General features: G+C 47.1%; 1 protein-coding gene across 2 annotated transcripts in view; it reads right to left on the bottom strand.

The window, feature by feature from the left end:
- Nucleotides 1-6,201: 6,201 nt before the first annotated feature.
- Nucleotides 6,202-22,873, bottom strand: part of RAB11FIP1 (RAB11 family interacting protein 1) — a 29,168-nt gene continuing 12,496 nt past the window's right edge. Inside the window, exons 2-6 of one of the 2 annotated variants that reach the window (XM_014851366.3) lie at nucleotides 21,320-21,762; nucleotides 19,446-20,253; nucleotides 16,560-18,449; nucleotides 15,707-15,815; nucleotides 6,202-9,220 (exon numbers count right to left, since the gene is read on the bottom strand). In XM_014851366.3, coding sequence (XP_014706852.2) covers nucleotides 9,002-9,220; nucleotides 15,707-15,815; nucleotides 16,560-18,449; nucleotides 19,446-20,253; nucleotides 21,320-21,762 — 3,469 coding nt within the window. In that variant the 3' untranslated portion in view covers nucleotides 6,202-9,001. The remainder of the gene's footprint in view (nucleotides 9,221-15,706; nucleotides 15,816-16,559; nucleotides 18,450-19,445; nucleotides 20,254-21,319; nucleotides 21,763-22,873) is intronic. The other variant, XM_014851370.3, reaches the window with a different exon arrangement.

The raw sequence follows: 22,873 nt of genomic DNA, 5'->3' as shown, positions 1-22,873 counted from the left end.
GAGAACAGGAAATAAGTGGACAGCTCCTTCACAGAAAGAATGCAGGGATAAGGATGTCTTGTCATTCTCTTAGTAAATAGAGATACTCTCTTGAGGAATAAGCTCTGCACAGCTGTCTTCTTTAGAAAATCAATAAATTATGCGTTCTAGAACTGAAAAAATTTCAAGAGAAAAATGGTGCTTATTAGTCTGAAGAGACAAGGCAATGCAATGACCATGTACCCAGGGAGTCCTCAAACAGGATTTGAGCCTTGAAAAGAAGGAGATCTTATCAGACAGACCTTAGGTTCTTTTGAAAGAGCTATAATCAGTGGTCAGGTACAGAGGACTCCCTCTATGCCTAATGAGACTGTGAGTTCCCTGGGCCACAGTGGGGAACAAGGGCATCTCTGACACAAAGATTGCACTTTATCTATAACCCAAGCATCAGCCTTCTCTGCTTCAGATGGCACTTACCTTTCGTATAAATTGGGGAAGTGGTGCTGCACCTTACAAAAATTGTCCGTTCAGCCCCTCTGGCTCACAAGCTCCTCCCCTCCCTTACTACTACACAACAGAATTTCCCGCATCTTGGACCTCAGTGGGCTGGCAGGATGCTCCTGCACTGAAGAGGCGTTAGTTGACCCATGAGCACCAAGCAGCCAGATTTCCATTTTTTCATCTTCCACATCAGCATCACATCAGACTGTTAATGGACTTTACTAAGGGTTGAGGAACTTAAGGTGATTGTAATATAAATGAAAAAAAATTGTAAAATGGGAATTTTCATAAGACTCTCCTCACAGTTCAAGAGGGAATCATTAAAAGCCAACCAAACCAAATAAAAATACCTTCAAAAGATGTCAGTCTCTTCTCTTCCACACTCAGCCTCTCTCCTTGATATCCAGATCTAAGGATATCACCCCCTCCCCTAGGGACTGCTTTCTCAGAGGCTGAGAACTGCTACTCCTCTTTAGAGAAATCCCATCCACCTCCACAGGACTCGATCACACTGGAGGATCCACTTCCTCTCCCCAACCAAGGGACAAAATAATCCCCAGCGGTCCATTTCCCTTATTTGGAATTACTCACTCTAGCCCCACACCACAAGGGGGCTTCAGCACCATAGCCTTAGGGGGGCTTTGGCATTCCAAGCCCCCTCTCTACTAGACTTTCCAACTAGCGTGAGGTATGCAGTGAAGATATATTTCTGGTTGTCCAGCGAATAAATATTGAGACACACTTGCATGGTTGTGTGCACACAGACACCTCTCAGGGACATCCATTAGTTCTAGACAGTACAGTCGACATCCTTACTGGGGAAGGGAAACGTCCCTAAAAGCAGCATAATTGGCATTGGAAGTAATTCTTTACATTATCATGCAGAACAGCATCAGACTTCTCATCCCCAATTTTGTGCAGATCTTGAACTTAAATGCATTTTTTAAGTAGATGTTATTACAGAGTTATCTACCCATGACAGAAATCTTGAAATTCTGCTTTCCCCGATTGTCTCATAGTAAAGCTGAAGAGCAGTTTTCTGATCCTCCAACCAGCAGCCGTAATGGGGTACAGGGGTAAGAGAGCCTTGTCTTGACATGCAGCCTGGGGCGTGAGCAGGACCCAGACCAGGAGATGGCGCACTCTACCAAGACATGTAAGTCTGAGGTTTTCCACTTTCTCAAGAAGAAATCTATTTATTTAGGAAATTTATTTGCCTTCCTCCGGGACCTCAGGACAGATACATCATCCTTGGTGCCCTTCCTACTGGTACGAACTCTTCTAAGAGTTACCGACATTCAATGATAGTGATTATCTGTTTAACAGACGCTCCTCAAACCCCTCTCCCCCTCCCCAGCCTGTGATACTGGAACCATGTTTCCTGGCTCTGTATTGCCAGTGCCCATATGGTACCTGGCACAGAGGCTTTTGGAATGCTGAGTGCCCAGAATGGGCTGGATTCAAGCAGACAGCTGCTGGAGAGAAGAGGCTGTTGGAAAGGCTCCTTCAGCCATGGTCCAGATGTGAAATACTGACCTCAAGGCCGAGTTCTTTCTAGAGAGGAGACCAAAGAGGAAGGCACTGATGGCATGGGACCTGAAGGAAGCCCTCGGCCAGTCCTCCCTTGGTTAGATGTGTGTATTCTGGTTAGTTGTTTGCCTTTTGACTTCGAGTGTAAGTCTCTGCAGGAATGATCTGGCTTTCTCATCCCCATGTCCCGGGAGCACCTCCCGCAGTGAGGGCTGGCCCTCAGCAAAGAGCTGTTCACCTCCCATGAATACCTGTCCTAGGTGGGCTTGTCAGAAGCAGCAAATAGATCGAGTTTCTCAGGGGCGGGATCATTTTAATCTGGAGCAAGTAACCAGGGCGAGCTGGGCTGCACTCAGGTCCTCAATCCAGCCTCACCCTGAGCTGCTCCCAGCTCAGATGACTGAAAAGTTGTCACTCTAAACCAGTTTCCCTCTGAGCCCTGAGGACACTCTCTCCTTGTCACACTAAGCCCGGCAGTCGACTCCGGCCTTGGAGCCTTTCTGACTGGATTTCCTTTCCCCACGTCGGCTCTTCAGTGGCCACTCATTCTCCACCGCCCGCAGTGAACAAGCCACGGTGCAGAGCTCCTCTAGGACTTCCTGAATCCTGGTGCCAAGTAACTTCCCTCACTCACGCTCACTTTCCCCTTTTGCGCTGTTTCTTCTGTTCCCCCAGCACACTTTCCCTTCCCTGGGCTCAGGATTATCGTGTTTGATTTCTTGAACTCCTAAGGACAAAGGCATATGATAACTCTAAGAAGGTGGTCCCAGGCCCCATTCTCTGCATACCAGTGAATACCACTCGCCTCACCTGGAACCGCCTTCCTCAGCAAGGCTGTGGCTTATCTGGCCTGTCTTGAGGGGGCGTTGAGTTATATCATTTTCCCTGCCTGCTCCAATCCTCTAGGATTCCTAGTGACTCAGAACATCATCTCCTTGGCCCCCAAAATGATCCTAGACTAGGAGTTGGCAAACTTTTTCTGTAAAGGGCCAGATCGCAAATATTTGGGTTTGGCAGATGACAACATCTCTGTTGCAACTACCGAAGTCCGCTGTTGAAACGTGGAAACAGCCATAGACAATTAAGTAAACAAACGAGTGTGGCCGTATTCCAGTAAAACTTTGTGGACACTGAAATTTGAATTGCATGTAATTTTCATGTGCTGCGAAATATTATTTCGATTTGTTAAAAAATGTAAAAATCTTCAGTATTCAGTGTGGTGTTGTTGACTGTGGTCATCATTCTATAAATTAGATCTCTAGGCTTATTCATCCTACATTTAAAAAAAAAAGTAAAAATCATTCTTGGCTTGAAGGCCATAGTTTGCAGACCCCTGTTCTAGAACGCAAGGTCAGGCAGGTGAGGGGTTCAAATCCTTTCTTAACTGCCCACTGCAGGACCCCAGGCCAACTGAAGTTCCGACGCCTCTCTGAGTCTAGTTTCCACATCTGTATCTCGGAGATATTACCTACCTTGATGAGAATTAGAACTACTACACATTAGTGCTTAGCAAAGAGCAGGAATCAATAAGTGGGCCTTCCTTGTTTCAATCAGGGTTCATTCTGAAACGAGCAGTTGACAGGAGGGACAGAGCAGCTTTCTCTCCCCTCTGAAAAGGCCTATCACTGTCGCCAGACTGACTGTTTCCAGGGCTCGGGACACAGGTTTCTGTGTGAAATAGTGGAACATCGAAAGGCTGAGTAAGGACATTCTCCCCAAGGAGATTCTGTGACTGGGATGCGCTGGCCCCGCACAGCTCAAGTTAGCTCGTCTGAATGTGAAGCAAGAGCTCCTGCCTCCCTGGGAGAGGAAGATGCCGAACCCAAAAGATGACGCCTGAAGAGGAGCCTAGGGAATGGGACCCATTTCTTAGAGACTGGGTCAAGGGCTAAGGGAGCCCACGCTGCCGACGCTTTGGCCATGGTGAAAAAGTGGTCACTACACCCTCTAAGCGTTTTCCACGGGGAGGTAGAGGCAGGGTGCTCCCCAGCAGGTCTTCATTCTGGTGCAGAGGCGGCTGTGATGATAGCCCGAGCCTGCAGTGAGCTGGATCCTCTTTGCCATTGGCGCAGCTCTTCTGTGGAGGGAGCTGTTAGCTGGGGCAGGGTCTCCCTCGGAATCACTATCAGTCCGTCTTGCAGAAGACAATCTAAAGGTCTGGAGAAAAGTTCAAAACAGTCTGTACTGCCTGTTCTCATCTTATTTTAAAGTGTATCTATTTGTATGAGGGGGAAAGTGCTGGAACAAGCATCAGAATAACCGTGGTTACCTCTTGGTCATGGGAAACTTAAGATTTGTCTTTTTTCCAGGAATAAGCATGTATGCCATGTCTTAGAACAAGCTCCAGACCAAGTGAGTGGACAGAGGAGTGAGGGGGAGGAGTAGACACCGCTCCTCCGGAGACGGAACATGAGAGGCCTTTGCACCAGCTAAGAAGCCAAGACAAGAACCTGAGGCCGCTAGGCAGAGACAGGCAGGTGCCTCCCGCGCCCCAGACCTCTGGGGCCTGACTTCCCTGGGCTCAGAGTACTGGATTTGGGGAAGTTCACTTTTTATGCTCTTCTTATATAATCATTCCCTTTATGTTCCTGGTATTTTAAAAAAGCTGTCTGTTCCTAGCAGCTGGGCTAAGGGGACTCAAAAACAAGGGGGGTGGGGCTGTGTCTCTCCTTGGGCTGGAGTTTGAAAGACAGTAACCTGCCCCTGAGGGCTGGGTTTGGTGGCAGTAGCAGGAACTGACCTGAGAGGATTCCACCAGCCAGGGAGATGAACCCCAGAGGGAAAGCTGGGGTCATTGGCGTAGTTCAACTTTCCCTCCTTAGAGACCCTCCTCCCAGAAGGCCCTTTTTTCTTTTCTTTTTTAATCAAACCTAGAGAGCTCTAAGTTGTTTTTTGTTTTTTTGAAGATTTTAGTTTCCCTTCTTCTCCCCAAAGCCCCCAAGTACATAGTTGTGTATTTTTTAGTTGTGGGTCCTTCTAGTTGTGGCATGTGGGATGCCACCTCAGCATGGCCTGATGAGTGGTGCCATGTCCGCGCCCAGGATCCTAACCAAGAAACCCTGGGCCGCCGAAGCAGAATGTGTGAACTCAACCACTCGGCCACAGGGCCAGCCCAGAGAGCTCTTAAGTTTTAAGAGAAGCTGTTTTCCTATCACTTTACATGGTGGCCCCACCATCAACGTCCAGTTGGTGTAACCAGGCCCTCCCTGACACCAGGCAGGCCTTGACAAAGCTCCCCCCGCCCCACCCAAGAGCTTCACAGGCACTACCTGCCTCTGTCCGTACAATGTGACTCTTATCTCAAAGAAAGAGTGGGACTGGCCCGGTGGTGTAGTGGTTAGGTTCACACGCCCTGCTTTGGCAGCCCAGGGTTCATGGTTCAGATCCCCAGTGCAAATTCACACACCAATCGTTACTCGTCACCACTCATCAGCCATGCTGTGGCAGCATCCCACATACAAAATAGAGGAAGATCGGTACAGATGTTAGCTCAGGGACAATCTTCCTCACCAAGAAAAAAAAAAAAAGGAGCATCTCCTCGCTCTCTAGAGGTCAGGTCCCTTGGGGCATGGACTATGGCTGTGAGGCAGGCAGAGGTCTCACCTGGTCAGGAAAGGCTTGGAGTTTGGGATTGCTGAGCTCAGGAGACTCCTTGTACAGCTCTAATACCCTCTACTCCACAATGAATGGACTAAGTTGACTGAACCAGGGACCAGGACCTGGCTTCCAGACCTGGGGCAGTCCTGATCTCAGCGTGAATTCAAACCATGCCCCAAAAGTGAATATCTCACTCTTTGGGAAATCAGGGGGCTGGGGGGTGGGCGGCAGGTGGGTGGAGGGGAAATCCAGGAAGGGGCCTGGTTCATGCACTCAGCCAGTGGTGCCCACTGCCAACGAAAAGGCGGCAGCTTTTAGCACTGCAGGCAGAAAATTCAAATGACGTTTATCTGGAAAATGCCATGGTCCCTGCAGGCCAAGATGAGGTGTGTCATGGGGAAGGGATCACAGATGTCCCATCCTCTGTAGGAGAAAGGGCAGTGGGACCCCTGGGCACCCAGCAAGGTGTCAGCAGCAGGAATCCAAGTGAGGAACCCGCGCGGGATGAGAAACAGTGGTCACCTCCCAAGAGAGGCTTTCCAGGGAGACAGAAGACATTTTTACTGCAGCCATTCTAAAGCACGGACACAGATCTTTGAAAGGTAGTACCATTTTATTTAGTGTTGTAGGAAATTTTAGGTTACTTCTTAAAAACAAAACCAAAGAAATTCAAAATTCCCAAAGTAACAAAGCAAGAGATAATTCTACAATCTAAAAACGCTGGACGATCCTTCAGTGGGAGGGAGAAAGACATCAAGTTAGTAGGCCAACGTGACAGATCTTGAGAAACCAGAGTTGAGACTGGTGTGGATACTAAGAGGCTAAGTTCTCCTCCCAAGGAAATTAACCTTTCGGCCTTGAGGAATCATTAATTAGTAGTTCTAAAAAAGAAAAAAAGGTTGATTGGGAGAAATGACCCAGGGAGGGAAGATCCCGCATAATCTAACACTAAACCGCCTCTAGCCTTCAACAGTGTGTGGCTGAGTGCCATTGACCTTCCTCCCTCTACGCTCTGCTGAGCTCCCACTGTCAGCAAAGCTGGAAACCACACCCATGCACCCCACTCATGCATGTACGTGCGCACACGCCTCACCACAGGGCCGAGAGCTGTTTGGCATGGCAAAGGGCAGACTTTCTTGCTCCTCCATTCTGCTTCCCTGATGAGGTTAACACACAGGAATAAAACACAGGGCAGGATATCTGTCAAAGTCCAAGGAATGAGATGAGATGGAACAACCAGGCAAAGGACTCACATTTTTTTCAGGAAGCTGATCTCCAATTGAAGTTCACTGCAAGGTGTCTGGTATTCAATCGGATGCCTCCCTAAAGGACTGACTGCTCTTTCTAGAGGCAGCCAGGCAAGGCCAAAAAAAGAGCCACCCCTGCTTCTCCAGAGCACAGCCTCCTCCCAGGGCCAGTCAGCACTTGGAGCAGCTGGAGGCAAGTCCCAGCTCCCCTTGTGTAGATGGGTCTCATGCCCTCAGACATACGCCAGTTACAAGAGCCCCCGCATTCCAGTTCGCCAGCCCCTGCTAATGGCTCAGAGCAGGCTAAGGCTTTTCCCAGATAAATTCTCCCTGAAAGCAGAGTCCTCACGGACAGCTATTAACTAATGACCTCCAGGCGATCTACTTGTGAGGTGCAGGAATGCTATAAACCGAATTTTTTTCCAGCAGTGGTAGAAACCAGACACCCTTGAAGTAAATTGTCCTTCAATCTCCAGAGTTCCCAAGTGGCATTTCAGAGCACAGGAACTCTCCTCCAGCCAGACGCCCCTCTCACACCCTGACCAAGTCACATCCCCCATGTCCTAGCAGCAGCTGTCCCCAAACCAAGCACTTCTCGGGAGCAGTTGAGGTTTCCACACCCGCTCTTCAGAGGAGGAACCATGCCGAGTACCCCTGCCCCAGGGCACCTGGGTTATCACAGTCAAAATATATTTCTATCAAGTACAAAACAGATTGCAGAATAAACATATCTGTGTACATTTTCAGACTTCAAGTGAATAAACAGCTTTCTTTATAGGTCTGTAAATAAATTTCGTAGCACTACAAAAATACGAGTCATCTGAGAAGTTTACAGAGGTCCCCAGGACTGTAGGAGAGGATTAAATAAAATCGCTATAGATAATTAAAAGCTAATTAGATAAATCAAGTTACAGTATCATCCTTCAGATTAAAGTGCTCCAATATAACTCACGTTGCAGCCAATGTGATCCTGAAGAGGGACCTGGCTGCCAAGAATCCGGCCTCTTAACCTCAGTGTAACAAAAACATACAGATGAGAGACCCAATTTAATAACTGCTATTGTCTCAACCCTGCCCACCCCCCGGGGCCTGTGATATCCTCCCCCCAGGAGGGATGTCAAGATTGCATGAGATCTGGTCACAACTAGGAGGGGGAAAAAATGAGCAACACAGAAACGTTCTAATTCCAATATCAGGTTACTAGCAGTGAAATTCCCTGAAGAATCTGAACTGGTGCTACCAGTTAAGAAGGCGCCAAGTGTCCTAGGACACAGAAGGGAAAGCACAAAGGGATCCGATGAACTCATTCCTTCCCTGGTGGAGCCGTTTCAGTAAGTGCTAATAAAGGCGGTGACCAGGCCATTCTAGCCAGCCGGACCCCCCCTACCCCGCTGGAGAGGAGGGACTCTGACTCATACCCCCCGAGTGCGAACGGACTCACTAATACCCCTAGTCGGCTTTCCAGATCCCCATGGACAGGCCCTGTGGGTCGACAGAGAGCACATGTGAAGGCTAGAGAGTAGTAGATGCTGCTGTTTTGAAAAGGCAGCTTGGTCAAAATCTAAAAGGCACACGCAGAGGCTTTCCCTCAACTCCTCTGCTCCAGTCAGAACAACAAGACCAAGCTCAAGAAGCCCGGTAGGTAGGTTTCCATGGTATCAAAAGTCGGCACTGGCAGCCAAAAAGCCAGGCCTGAGCTACTCAAAAGCCAAGAAAGCGTGTGTAACACAGCACCCACTGCGTGCTCCTTCTCATCCTCCCAGGCTTCAGTGACAGGGGGTGGTACGTAATTTAAAATCTCCATATCAAAGAAAGAAAACCCCAATGTTAAAATACACTAATACCCCCTGCACCATCTGAATCTCTGAACCAAGATCAGATCTTATGACACGTCTCTGGTCGGGGCATAAAGTATTTATGACACAGTTAAAGGCACAGTGGCATTTAAAAAAAAAACCCTGGGAACGTACAGCAAAAGATTCATTGTAATAATTAACCTGGCTTCAACTGGTAGAACTGACTCTTGCCAGATAACATGCAAGGGAGATGGAGATGTGGAAGCTGGGTATCCGGCACACCGTGTCCTCGAGCTCAGGAGCAGGTGGAAATGAGTTCACGGGAAAGTCTCGGTGTCGTGTGCTGGCGATTCACATCTTCCCTGCTTTTTTGCCGACCTGAGCCGGGACTCGGAGGATGTTGGGGGTTTCTTCCATGACCCTGACTAGAAGATTGTCAATGTAGTCCTCCAGCTCACGAACCTGAAACTCCTTCTTGCTTATGGTTTCCTTCTGTTTGAGGACCAGCTGGATCAGCTCATCGTGGGTTAGCTGTGCGTAAGCAAAAGCAGGGTCCGAGGGGCTGTATTTCTTTGGGGAGGGGAGATAAGGGGGGAAAAAGTGAAAAAGTCAGCATTGAAATCAAATATCTAAAAGAAACACAAAAGAGGAAAATGTTATTAGTGAGCTGGGTCCCCTGGGAATCTGTTTTTAATTTAGGTAGAAAACACCTAAAGGTTTTTTAGGATGAAGTTTTTTAGGATGAGAATTTCTGTAAAGGGTCAGAGAGTAAATATTTTAGGCTTTGCAGGCCACATGTGTCCTTTGTGGCATGTTCTTCTTTATTGTTTTATTTGGTTTTTTGTTTTATGACCTTTTAAAAACGTAAAACCCATATTTGGCCCCCACGCTGCAGACCCCTGGACTAGACTCTGAATTGGGGTTGCAAGAAACATAATCATTGAAGGCCTCTGTGCACAGGAGGAACTGGCACAACCAAGTCTCAAGGTGAGGCTGAGAGCTGAGCCCCAAGTGAGGGGCCCCTGAAGAAGCCCTCGTGACAGAAGGCACAGGGCTGACACTCTCCTCCCGAGACAACAGGTGGTTGTCTACCCCAGACTGCGTGACCGCCTCAGCTCTTCTGAAGGATTTGGTGATCACAGTGATGCACTGGCCCCTCAGACGCTCCACTTGAAGTCAATTCATACTCAAAAAATGCGCAGGGTCTAAGCTAAGTGCCACCGTACCACAGTCACCACCCTCAGACATTAAGGGTGCACCCTCTGGGTACACAGCGGCCTGTGCCAGGGCTGAGCAGCCCCACTCCTGACGAGAGCAGGAGCCCTCAGGAGGTCCTACATTGATCGGCATTTACAATCTGGGATGACTGGAGTCCAACTGCAAACGGCCAGTGAACCATGAGGAAACACAAGATAAGGATTAAATAAAAAGTAACATGTTCTCCCAGGTCTCCAGGAAGGGAAAGAGAGAAAAAAAAATAGCTAACTTTTCCTGAAATCTGTGGCTCAGGAGATTTACAAGTTTAAACAAATAAGGCCCAGGAGCAACCTCAAGACAATTCTGCCTGCAGAACTCTGAGGCACTCCCACTGCCCCAGCCCTGGGGCCAGGGGTTCCACTCAGGAAGGCCAAGACGCTCAGTCAGGAGCAGAATCAATACCCTTTGACACAACGTGATAGAAGGCCTGTTCAGTCCAGTGACGCAAACTGTCTACACACTGGCCAAAATTTCTAGAGAAATCCCATCCCTCTCGGCCTGGCTGGGAAGAAGAGCACAGTGATTGCAATCCTAGCTTAGAAACACACGCTGACACTTTCAAATACAGAGCAGGTCTCAGCCTAACGCAGGCTGCACAGAAATAGGTGAGATGCTGGACCACTTTTCGAAAACCTGCTTCTCCTTTAACCCTTTCTATTTTAACTTATTGAAGGCATACATTCACAGGGTACCTCCTCTGGGCCTCAGTCAGTCTACGTGTGACTTCCAAAACAATCTTCAACCTAAAAGCTGCACGTCTGGGAAAAAATTCTGGAGACTTGTTGTACAACAATGTGAATGTACTTAACACTACTGAAATGTACAGTAGTGTTAAAAATGGTTAGTTTAGATGGTAAAATTTATGTTATGTCTATTTTACTATAATTTTTTTAAAAGTTGCATGCCTGTTTACATATCCCATCAAGAAAAAAACAGTCTTTGTAAAAAATAGCCAAGAATATGTCCTCAAGGGTTTTTAGATTATATCTCTGTCATATAAGGATTTTGTTTATTCAAAAATACTGATTACATAAGATACTCCGCTAGGGAGTTTGGGAGATAGAAAGATGAAGAAGCTGGCGCCTGGAGGGAGGAGCAGGCAGGTGCTCCTCGAGAGTGGGGACCAGGTCCCCATAGTGTCAGACACACACAGGGCTCAAGGACAGTTATCTAAGGCTCAGGGGTCCAAGTCCAGAGAGGTGCAATGCGCTCCAGGAGCTGGACAAGCAGGAAACCACTGCTATACAGGTGATCAGGACAGACTTCAAAGACGCAGTGACATCTTAACTAGACCTTCGAGACGAATTAAAATTAATTTTCCTCAGAAATAACATGATTTTTTATTTGCTCATCATGGAAAATCTCAAATACAGAAGAGAGGAAAAAATTATTACCTATAACCCCAAGATATAACATTTGGGTCTCTTTCTTTTTTTTTTTAAGGATTGGCACCTGAGCTAACAACTGTTGCCAATCTTTTTTTTTTTTTTCCTTTTCTGCTTTATCTCCCCAAAACCCCCTGTACACAGTTGTATATCTTAGTTGCAGGTCCTGCTAGTTGTGGTATGTGGGACGCCACCTCAGCGTGGCCTGACGAACGGTGCCATGTCCGTGTCCAGGATCCGAACCCTGGGCCGCCGCAGCGGAGCGCGCAAACTTAACCACTTGGCCACGGAGCCGGCCCCTGAGTCTCTTTCTTTCCTATTTTTTTTCCTACGTTTCTTTCTGGTAAGTTTTACAACTTTACTATCATACAGAATACAGTTTCATAGCTTTTTTTAAATTATTATTTTGTGAGGCTTTTCTTACTAAATTTTGGCAAAAATTGTTTTTCAATGAATGCTTAAAATTCTATTATATTTTAACAACCTCTGCCTTGCTTGATATTTGGGTTGTTTTCAGTTTTCACAATTATATAATAACATTTTACTAAAATGTATGAACATAAATCTCTGGCCAGATTTCTAAATAGTTCCTAAAGATAAATCCATAAAATTGAAAAGCATGCCCACTTAAGGCACTTTGTACAAAACTGTCAAACAGCTGTTCAGTTCGGATTCTGTAATCCAAAAGGGAAAGTATGTAGGACTTTGAAATCATCAGAAGATCCTAGTTATGTGATGATTGAAAAATTATAAAACAATCCAGCATTACAGAAAGTAAGTGACAGCTATGGAGAGGGAGAAGTGTGAAGAAAACACCCATTGATTCCAGAAACAACAGTACCCATTGTCACATATTTCCTTCCAGGATTTTCCCATTGGATCTTTTCCCCCATAGTTGTAATAATAATGACGTATATTCAAATTTTTATCCAACTTTTTCCATGTAATATGACAGATGATTTTTGGATCTAGTTGGCTGTATTATTTTTAAATGGAAGTGTTACAGCCACCTGAGCAAACAATACACTCCTAGTTATAAATCATCTATAATGGATGGAGGCCCAAAAACAATAACCAAAAAAAAAAATCCATTATAGCAATGATTCAGCTAGTTTTTCGTAACTTTAGCTATGCAATTTCTTTCCCCAACCTCTCTCTCATTTTGCAACATTCTAAAGAGTAGTTACTTTTATAAATTTTGTTTATGCCTTAGTACAAAGCATCTATTATATGGCCAGCCAATAGCAGTCTCCAGGAAACCTCCCATATTTACTCAGAATATTTACTAGGTATGGTCCAGGACCAAGAGCTTTGTTACAGGCAAGCAGAGAGACAGCAGGAGGGCTAACAAATCAAGAGCAAAATAAGCAGTGGTTGTCTTTGTTTTAAGGCAAGTTCTTCTCTCAGTTAGAGTCAGGAGATAAGCCCCTGATTAAATGAGCTTTGAAGAGTAAACAAAATGGGAGCCAAGGGTCTTGCTCACTTCCCGAAAGCTAGGTGTGTGTTTCTCTTTGGAGCCAAGGTGCATTCCACAGTAAAGGGAAGAGGGCACAGGAGGCGATCAAATGACTCTGGCTTTCATTATCGTCCCTTTCATGCTGTTCTTTTGCCCAGTTTCCTGGTAAACATAGTTAACTCCAGGAAGACAAGTCCTGTCTCTTCTACACAACCACAGGAGCCAGCCAAGCTGAGCTGGTCAAGTTACGGTACATTTGTAGGCTACAGAAAAAACATGGTAGGTAGGTACATAGCTCTGGCTACAGCTGATAATTTTGAGAATGCTGCTTACCACCGGCCCTCTCAGCCTGGCCTACAAGGGAAGAGAAGGCAAGATGGCCAGAAGATGCTAACTTGTTTTCAGCACCAATTCGTTACTACTACTCAGCCTCTTTACCCAAAACTTCGGTCTCCAGCTTTCTATGAAACTTTAGCCCAGCTCCTGGTGGCACAGGTGCAATGGAGCCAGAGGCAATAATGTCACCTGGCACTTAAAATTGCTTGCAGGAGACTTGAGCGAAAAGTTTTATTTTAAAAAGACAAAAATTGGGGGCTGGCCCCATGGCCGAGTGGTTAAGTTCGCGCTCTCCGCTGCAGGCGGCCCAGTGTTTCGTTGGTTCGGATCCTGGGTGCGGACATGGCACTGCTCATCAAACCACGCTGAGGCAGAGTCCCACATGCCACAACTAGAAGGACCCACAACGAAGAATATACAACTACGTACTGGGGGGCTTTGGGGAGAAAAAGGAAAAAAATTTTTTTTTAAAATCTTAAAAAAAAAAAAAAAAAGACAAAAATTATTTGATGTCCTGGAGTCCATAGGACTGTAAAATCTGCGACAGAATGAAAGTTTTAGATGCCGGGAAGTTTATTTCTACCGACTGTGGCCCCCAGCAGTCAGTTAGGAAATTCCTCTCCACGTATTTGAAACAACACATCCTTGCTCACTAACGGTCACCCATCACTTGGTAGATCATTCTCCTCCAGTCCCCGTGATAACGAGTCAAAGACCAGAGGTTTGCAACACGGCAGTATTGTAAATCCTTCCGGATTTAGAACCAGAGAGGGCAGGATGGAGACACTAAAGCAGAGATCATCTGGGAGGTTGATTTTGTTTTTCTGGGTTGTTTTTTGGTTTTTTTAATGTTAGCGCAAGCTTTTTAAAGAGAAGAGACCCTCTAATTCAGCAATATTCTTCCTGGAAATTTAGCTTAAGGAAATAATAATAATAAAAGAAGGGGAAAAGTTCTATGCAAGAAATTGTTAACTGCAGTGTTATTCATAATGAAAAACAGAAAACAACCCAAATATCCAATTATAGGGAACTGGTTAAGTAAATACCGGTATGACCATGTCAAAGAATAATTAAGAACCGACATGCAAAATTACTTATGATATACTGCTAAGTGAAAAAGAGAACTGAAGAGTTTCCATGCACGTGATGGAGCTGGAAAGTCATCATTTTGCAACTACCATATTCATCGATGGATACTAAAGCCTGTGAATCAAAGGCTGATGAGGAACAGGATACATACATAGTCAGAAATTAATTCCCCACAAGTTTCTTATTAATTGTAAAGGGAAAAAACCAGCAACTTCACACTGGAGAAGCTGGGGGACACCACCTAAACGACGTCATCAGAGTTAACTCGCCCACTCATGGGACAGACTGATGTAAGGCGTCTCTTCATACGATGCACTGAGGAGGACACGTTATCTGTTCAGTTGATTCCTGCCAACAATGTGCAACCTCAACCAAACCACGAGGAAATATCAGATAAATCCAAACTGAGGAAAATTCCACAAAACAACTCATCTAAACTCTTAAAAGATGTCAATGTCTTAAAAGAAACAAAAAGGCTGAGGAGCTGCTCCAGAATAAGAGGGACTAGACACAATGAGTGATCCTGGACTGGATCCTGGACTAGGGAAAAACACACTAAAAAGGACACTACTGGGACAATTGGTGAAGTTGAAATATGGACTATGGATGGGAAAAGAGTATTACATCAATGTTACATTTCTTGATTTTGATAAATGTCCTTATTTGTTGGAATCACACACTTCAGTATTTAGGGGTAAGAGAGGCATGATGTATGCAAGTTACTTTCAAATGGTTCAGACAAAAAAAACTACAAGTATACAGGGAAAGAATAGAGAGGGTTCAGGAGAGGTGGGGGGAGAATGATAAAGCAAATCTGGTAAAATGTCAACAATTGGTGAATTGGGATGAAAGGTATATAGGAGTTCTTTGTACCATTCTTGCAACTTTCTTAAACTTCGGAATTATTTCAGAATAAAGTTACAAAAAAGTATATCTATGCAGTGATTACAACTACAAGAATTTCACATTCCTGCCAAAAGATAAGAAAGGCTACACGGAAAAATGAAAATATCTGATTTGAATGGGCCAGATGGTAGGTGATATTTTCTGCTCATTAAAAAGAAGTCCTGGGGGCTGGCCCCGTGGCCGAGCGGTTAAGTTCGCGCGCTCCACTGCAGGCGGCCCAGTGTTTCGTTGGTTCGAATCCTGGGCGTGGACATGACACTGCTCATCAAACCACGCTGAGGCAGTGTCCCACATGCCACAACTAGCAGGACCCACAACAAAGAATATACAACTATGTACCGGGGGGCTTTGGGAAAAAATTAAATCTTTAAAAAAAAAAAAGAAGTCCTGGTATCAATCCCGTCTCTTGAAACAGAAAATTCAACAATAACTAATAACCATGAATTGAAAAGTAATTACGCAATGGAGAGTGTAGGGGCTTCCGAAGATTATCCAAAGACACGAGCCGTACCGTTAAGTTACTCCTGGTGGTACCTGCTGCCCAGGGAGATGTATATAATGGCGACTCTGGAAACAGGCTTTTTGTAGGTCCCTAACTAACACGCCTACTGCTTGAAGAAGACATACCTTCATCATGGCTTCGTTGATCAAGTTCTCACTGATGATGGTGGCAGTCCCCAGGCTGGAGTTAGCAATCCTGGTGGCTGTCGTGTTCATTGGCTTCACAGGATGAAGTCTAAAGAAAAGGGGGAAAGGGTGGTTAGACCTTTCTGTAATGGCAAAACCGAGACAGCCCATCTCAAACACGGCAGGCATCAAGAGAGACAAGAGGGGAGAGTGGTGACATGCTCTGTTCACATCTCCGGTCTAACAAACATCAATGTTCCTGTGCAAACGAAAGAAGTCAGCACTAGGCAGCCATGCAAATCAACAAAGCACACTCTTCTAGCCAGGTGTCCTGACGTTCGTTTCATTATCAATGTCAGGAGAACATGAAAGACAGTCTCTTATTTTTGGCGGCAACTACAGCCTAGGACTCCACCGTGGGAGCCCCTGCAGAGCATTCTGTTCCTCAGCAGTCAAGAAAGAGTTCAGAACAAACATGCCAGCTTCACACCAGGTGGGGCTTAAAGGAAGCTTTCAACACTGCTAGGGTCCACCACACCCGCTCAGTTGGTGCTGGGACTCGTAAGACACTGGTCACGGTACGTCTCTGCAGTCTGAGAGCTCCAAATCTGACTGTGCAGAACAATGCCTAAACTATGTTTGAAGACGATTACAACGTTCTTGCTACAAATGCAGGAGCGTCTTGAGACAGTCCCACCACAGGGGACAGCCCTTTTAAAATAGGCCCTGCCAGCAAAACAGGCAGGTTGTGCTCTCAGAACCTCTGGGTAGTTAGAAAGCCAGAACCTCTGCAGGCGAAAAGTACAGGAGGGCTGTCACAACATTTCTGAAGCCCATCTTCCCCATCTCTCACCTGTGCTTGGCTGACCCAGTTCCAGCGCTTGGCTGAGGTGAGACTGGATGTGTCTCTGAGGGTGAGACCCAGGCCTGAAGAAGCGGCTTCCTCTTGCCAGAATTTTCCACCTTACCAGCGGAGCCCTCTGCTGTTGCTTTTTTTTGAGACTCTGCTGTACTGGTGTGAGTGTCAGAGTGTAGAGAGCTGGAGAAAGAATGTGTGGCAGGAAAGGTCTCAGAAAAGGAGGGGCCGGATATAGGAGAGTGCAGGGCCGCATCAGGAGGTTGACCTGGCCTCCCATTTCCCATCAGTTTTTCCTCCTCGCCACCGCCAGGGCCTGGCAGCTGTTTCTCCAAGTGTGAGCTCTTGCCAAGATACGGGTTCTGAATTCCGAAAGCTGTCGTCTGCTCTGAAGAAGCTGCGACAGGTGCTTCGGGTGCTTTCGTCCTGAGGTCCTGTGGGCTCTCTGCAGGAGCAGCAGACCCCTCTGCCTCGCCACTCGGCGCCTTCTCACTCTCAGCATGGGCAGGTAATGTGCTCAAGGAAGAAGCTCCTACTTCCAGAGATGCCACCTTGGCTGTCTCTCTGTCATCTTCAACCTGATCTAGTCTTTCATCATCCGACGCGACTTCAGGAATGGAAGGAAGGGTTAAGTCCAGGTCAGCCATGACTGGAGACTGAACATCTGAGGCAGATGGGATGTCACTCGGGGGATCAGACAACAGCCCTTCATGATCGCTGGCTTTGCTCTGATTTTGAGCCATAAGGGTATCGTCTCCCCCAACCCTGAAGAATGGACTGTCTTCCTCTGAGCTTCCGTCGCTGGGGGGGCCTTCTGAGAAACTCTCCTCACGAGAGGGGAGGACAAGGTGACCAGCCACAGAGGCCAGTGCGCTGTAACTCAGTGGCTGGGGTTCAGTCACGGCTTCCCTCTCGGAGCCCTCTGTGTGGGGAGACTCAGCAGGCTGCCCGGCAGCCCCGTTTCCAGCGGCAGCCCCCTCACAGGTCAGCTCCCGGGGATTACTCAGGTCCTCTTCAACCAACCCAGCGGACTTCTCCACCTCCTCCTCTGTACAGAGCTGCTCAGAAAATGACACACGCTTCTTGGTCTTCTTCCGGCCCTCACTGACATTCAGACCCGCATCTTCACGTCTCCGCAGCGCAGAGTCAAGTGCAGGCACCGATCCTCCCCCCTGAAGAGGGGTCGCTGCTTCTTCAGTTGCAGGCATCCCGCCATCCCCACCTTTGCTCTCCACAGGAGACCTGGACCGACTCTCAAAGTCTGTGTTTTCCCCCATCGGAGGCTTCCTGGCTGGGCTTTCCATCCTGCCGCTTCTGAGTGAAAGGGCCATTGTTACTTCCTGGGCCTTTTCAGAAGCGGGGATGTGGCCTTGCTGTTTTGTGGGGAGGACCCTCAGTTCCCCTTCATGTTGCCCCGTTTCAGGCCGCTTCAGGAGAGACTTTTCTGAGTCATGGCCACTAGTATTCTCTGTGCCTATCTCACTGGTCTTCCCCATTGGAGAATCTTCCATCCCTCTACACACTGGAATGGGTGGCTGTTTGGCAAGTGATCCCAAGGCACAGGAAACAGTCTTTGGAACTTGTGTGAAACTCTCCTTTTGCAACTCTGCTTCAAGGAGCGAAGGCAGTGCTTCAGAAGCGGCCTGGCCCTGGTCTGCGGAAGGCCAGGTTTTAATCGGAGTGGATGTGGAAATGGGAGCTGCTATGGGAGAGGAGAAAGAGGAGAAGACTGAAAGAGAGTCAGAGGACTGTGTCTCTGAATCATGCCCCAATTGAGAAGGGACAGGTGTCTGGCCAGAAATGGAAGGAAGAGCCGAAAAAAAGACAGGGGAGTCAGGGGAAGAAGGAAGCCTGGCTGTGGGCTGAACCTCTGGAGACACTTCCAGTCTGCAAAAAGGACAAAATAAAATCTGCAGGTCAGTTGCAGATGCATCGTGAGAGGCAAAAAACATGTAAAAGTAAAGTCGTTCCAAAGGGGAGAACTTTTTTCATATTTGGGGCACTAACTTAAAAAGTTAAAGAAGGAACACCAATACTTAACATACAAAATACTTAACAGACTTGTTTCACCAAGCACACCTGCCACACAAAGGGCTGTTGCCAGAGACACAAAGATCCAGGCAAAGCAACAACCTACAGTTTCTTTTGGTGATAAACGAAAAGCATCTAAAAAGCTCAAAGCCATCAAAGATGAAGGCACAGGCACAGATTTTGAAAAGAAACAGTCTGTGTGTGTCCACGTGTGTGCGTGCGTCTATGTGCGTCAAATCAATGTAAGCAGAATCTCAAAAAAAAAGTCTCCCCCACCCCAGACCACAAAAATGTTGTTTGTGAGAATGTGAGTCGTGCTGAAAAGCAGAACCCCCGAGGCTCCCTCAGGCTCTTGCAACAAGGTGCAGCGTAAACACACAGAGAATTGTCACAAGCAGACTCGGGAGTGGACCAGGGGTCTCTCACGCCAGCAAACCAATGCCAAAGTGCAGGGAGGAAAGATAACGTCCGCCTCCAGGGGAGACAAGTGATAAGAGCTTCATAAACACGAGCTCTGCGCATACCACAACCAAAACCTGGCATTCCCAACTTGCGACACTCAGTACCTGCCACAAACCATGGCATTCGACTGGGGCCCGATTATCTTACTGAGATGGACAGACCATGCCTGCTGGCGGAGGCTTTGCGCTGGGACTCATCGTTTTGTAATTTGTGCAGGGAGGGGCAGCCAGGTGGTAGGGCCTGGTTAAGAATAACAGCATAGACCAGTAAACCTCTGGCATACACAGATACCACCACAAACAGCAGGCACGATCTGCTCTAACAGCAGGCCTCGCCGACTGCCACGAATAGTGAGGTGGAAAGGCCTGTGTGAGAGGGGCCAGGACTCACCGAGGTTTGACGGCTTTGGTCTGGGGCGCCCTTGCGGAGGTCACAGGGGGTGCAGGTTCAGACTTGGGCTCTGGGTCAGCTTCCGGCTCTGTGATCTGCACTTCTTCAAAGGGGTTCAGGGATTGACCCCGTCCAGAGACAACGGCCGGAGTATCCCTCTCGGATCTCTTCCCAAGGTCTCCGCCAGGCCCCGGGGCGCCCACCCTCGGTCTGCCTCCCCTCAGCGTGCCCTCCTTCTCCTCCTCCTTCTGCCGGATGGCAGGAGGGCTTTCGTCTCCACTGCCCTTGGCCACGTCCTTCTTTCCCGTCACTAGGGAAAGCAAGGAGGACTTCTTGTTCTCCTGCTTCTTGCTCTCTTTGGTTTCTTTTGCCGTTTCCAAGGTCGCTGGAGCCGTGCTCTCCCTATTGTCCCCACTGACCAGTGACCGGTACGATGGCAGAGACATGGATTTCAGAGAGTCCTTTGTGGAAGACTCAGAGAGCGCCCTGTCAGAAGACACTGTCCCCCCTTCCCCAGGCTCCTTCCAAGACCGAGTAGCCAGGTTTTCCGTAGAGGAAAACAAATGCTTCTTCCTGAAGCCCTGAGGCGACGGGGAAGAGGAAGGGCTGCTGTCTTTGGTCTCACTCTTGGCTTCTGGTTCCTCCATGTAAACGTGGTTCCCGTTGATACAGACATTAGAGCGGGAAAGGGAGTCATTCTTAGACCGAAGGCCACCAAGAAAGGAGAGTCCTTCCTTCTTGGGAAGGCTGAAGTTGATCTGGTTCAGTTGCTTTGGATCTGCACTTGCTGTTCTCTTGTGCGACATGACTGTGGGAAGAAAAACAAAGAACAAGAGGAAATAAGTTAAATGAGTGGCAGGCAGCTGGAGGGGGGTGGCATTTGTCCATGTCTGAATACATTTTCGGTTGTCACAAGTGGGTGGGGGTGTGCTACTGGTATCTAGCAGGTGGAGGCCAGGGATGCTGCTAAAGATCCTATAGTGCACAGGACAGCCCCCCAAACAAAGAATTTTCTGGCCCAAACTATCTGCAGTGCCGAGGTTGAGAGACCCTGCATTTGACCAACGAAAAGGACAGCACTCTTGGTAGAGTAGCAGAATCTGCCCAATAGCAGGGATGTAGTCATTGAAACTGAAATTCAAAATACACAGTTAAGGGTCTGGCCTGGCAGCCTAGTGGTTAAGTTCACACACTCTACCTCAGTGGCCAGGGGTTTGCGGGTTCAGATCCCAGGCACAGACCTATGCACTGCTCATCGAGCCATGCTGAGGCAGCATCCCACACACAAAATAGAGGAAGATTGGCACAGATGTTACCTCAGTGACAATCTTCCTCAAGCAAAAAGAGGAAGACTGGCAACAGATGTCAGCTCAGGGCCAATCTTCCCCACACATACCCAAAAAACACACAGTTAACTCAGAGTTAAGGGGACTGGGACTCCTCAGCTTTCATTAGGGAGGTATCCCACTAGGGTTAAGCACATTAGCAGGAGCTCAATAAATACCTGATGAGTTAACGAGATATCAGAATTACTGTAAGGTTCTATGGTTTTACTCATAATAAAAAAACCTGGATGCACTCATTCTGTTAGCTCCAAATGCTTGGACTAATGCACAGCACTTACAGAGCCAGACATTTTGGAAAAGGACTGTATACATTCTCAGAAACCAGAGGACGCAGAAATAGAGACGGCTTCCTAACCAAGATTATCCATCAACACCAGCACCAGCACCAGCACCACCATCACTGTCATCATTTTAGTAACCAAGGAGCTGAATTAAAATCTTTCTCTCGAGATTTGTTTGTTTCTTCTCTCTCACAGCAAAGTAGACTAAGCTGAGGGAGAAAGGCCAAGTAAAAAGGAGAAAACTGACCCTCCGAGGCAGAGGAAGACTCGTCCTCATTGTCGTCCTCCTCCCACCGGGACTGAAACTCTCCAGGACGAAGCAGCACTTTGTCTGACTTTGAAGTAGGCAGGACAGACATGGACTGGGAAAGCGGTGTTTTCTGCAAATTAGACTTGGAAAACAAGGTCTTGATCTTTGACTTCTTTTTCTTGTCTTTCGGAGAAGACTCGTCATCACTGTCGGCTGAGGGGCTCCTGCTGGGGATGATGGCTGAAGCAGTGTCTGACGCGCTGTCCTTATTCTTCCCCTTGATCTTGTCCTTCAGCTTCCCAAATGGATTCCGAGACTTGTCTTTCATGGAAAGGTCAAACATGCTGGCAGTCATGTTGTTTCTCATAAACTGGATGTCAACCTCGATTTCTCCTCGCTCCTTCTCCTTCTTTCCTGGTTTGGATTTCAAGGCATACCACCTGCGTGGAGAAAGATGGAGAGGATACCTTTGAATTGAAGCACATAAAACAATTTTCACAATCCCCATTAACCGGCCTCTCCTTCTGCTACCACCTCTTATACAAACACATTCTTATGCTCTCTTCCCTGGGGAGTGGAGGCAGGGACGGGGCATGAGGGCAGAACTTCTTTTATTTTTCAGAAGATACCCATACCCACCAGGCAAAGACAAGATCTGATTCTCTACTTAGTGTATCATCACCTAAAATCTTCTTTCAATAAAGAGCTATTACTAAAAATAAGATATTCCATCAGATCATTTCCTATGACTGGTATTTTCCTTCAATAGGGTAAAAATGCAAAGATCGTACACAAACAGTTAAGAAGGTAGAATGCAAATCTACCAGCAAATCTCAGAGCAAAGCAAGAGTCTGCAAAACAGCCCCAGCCAGAGAGCAATGGAAAATACAAGACAGAGTAAAAAATACATGTGTGTTTTTTTAAAAGAGTGAAATAAGTTAATCGCAAAGTGACAAATATTGTATGAGTTCACTTATATGAGGTCCCTAGAGTACTCTAATTCAGAGAAACAGAAAGGAATGGGTGGGTGCCAGGAGCTGGGGGAGGAGGGGGTGGGGAGTCAGTGTTTAACGGGCACAGAGTTTCAGCTGGGGAACACAGAAAAGTTTTAGAGATGGATGGTGGTGATGGTTGCACAACAATGTGAATGTACTTAATGCCACAGAACTATACTCTTAAAAATGGTTAAGATGGTAAACTGTGTTATGTATATTTTACCACAATACAAAATTGAGAAATTGAAAGGAGGCTTTCTTCCCTAGCTTAATAATCAGAAAAAGGAATATTTCAAACCCTATTCAAATATTTTCCTTGGTCATTTGCAAATTAATTCAAGATACAGCAAATGGTATTCTATCAGTCCAATTCCACCGAAGGAGAAAGTTCAGAAAAAGGAACCCCCTCTTGGCATTTCCACCCAGCGAACTGTAAGAATGTGAGCCCCGTCAGCAGCACGGCCATGAAAGAACAAACCACTCTAGCGCGTGGTCTACCGATAGCCATGCCCGGAGCCACCCTCACAGAGTGAAAACCCACACTCCGATGTTCTTT

This window comes from Equus asinus, chromosome 27, assembly GCF_041296235.1.
Source record: "Equus asinus isolate D_3611 breed Donkey chromosome 27, EquAss-T2T_v2, whole genome shotgun sequence".
NCBI classification, from domain to species: Eukaryota; Metazoa; Chordata; class Mammalia; order Perissodactyla; family Equidae; genus Equus; species Equus asinus.
Note: the sequence above shows the minus strand (reverse complement) of the source record. Positions and strands in the feature narration are given on the sequence as shown.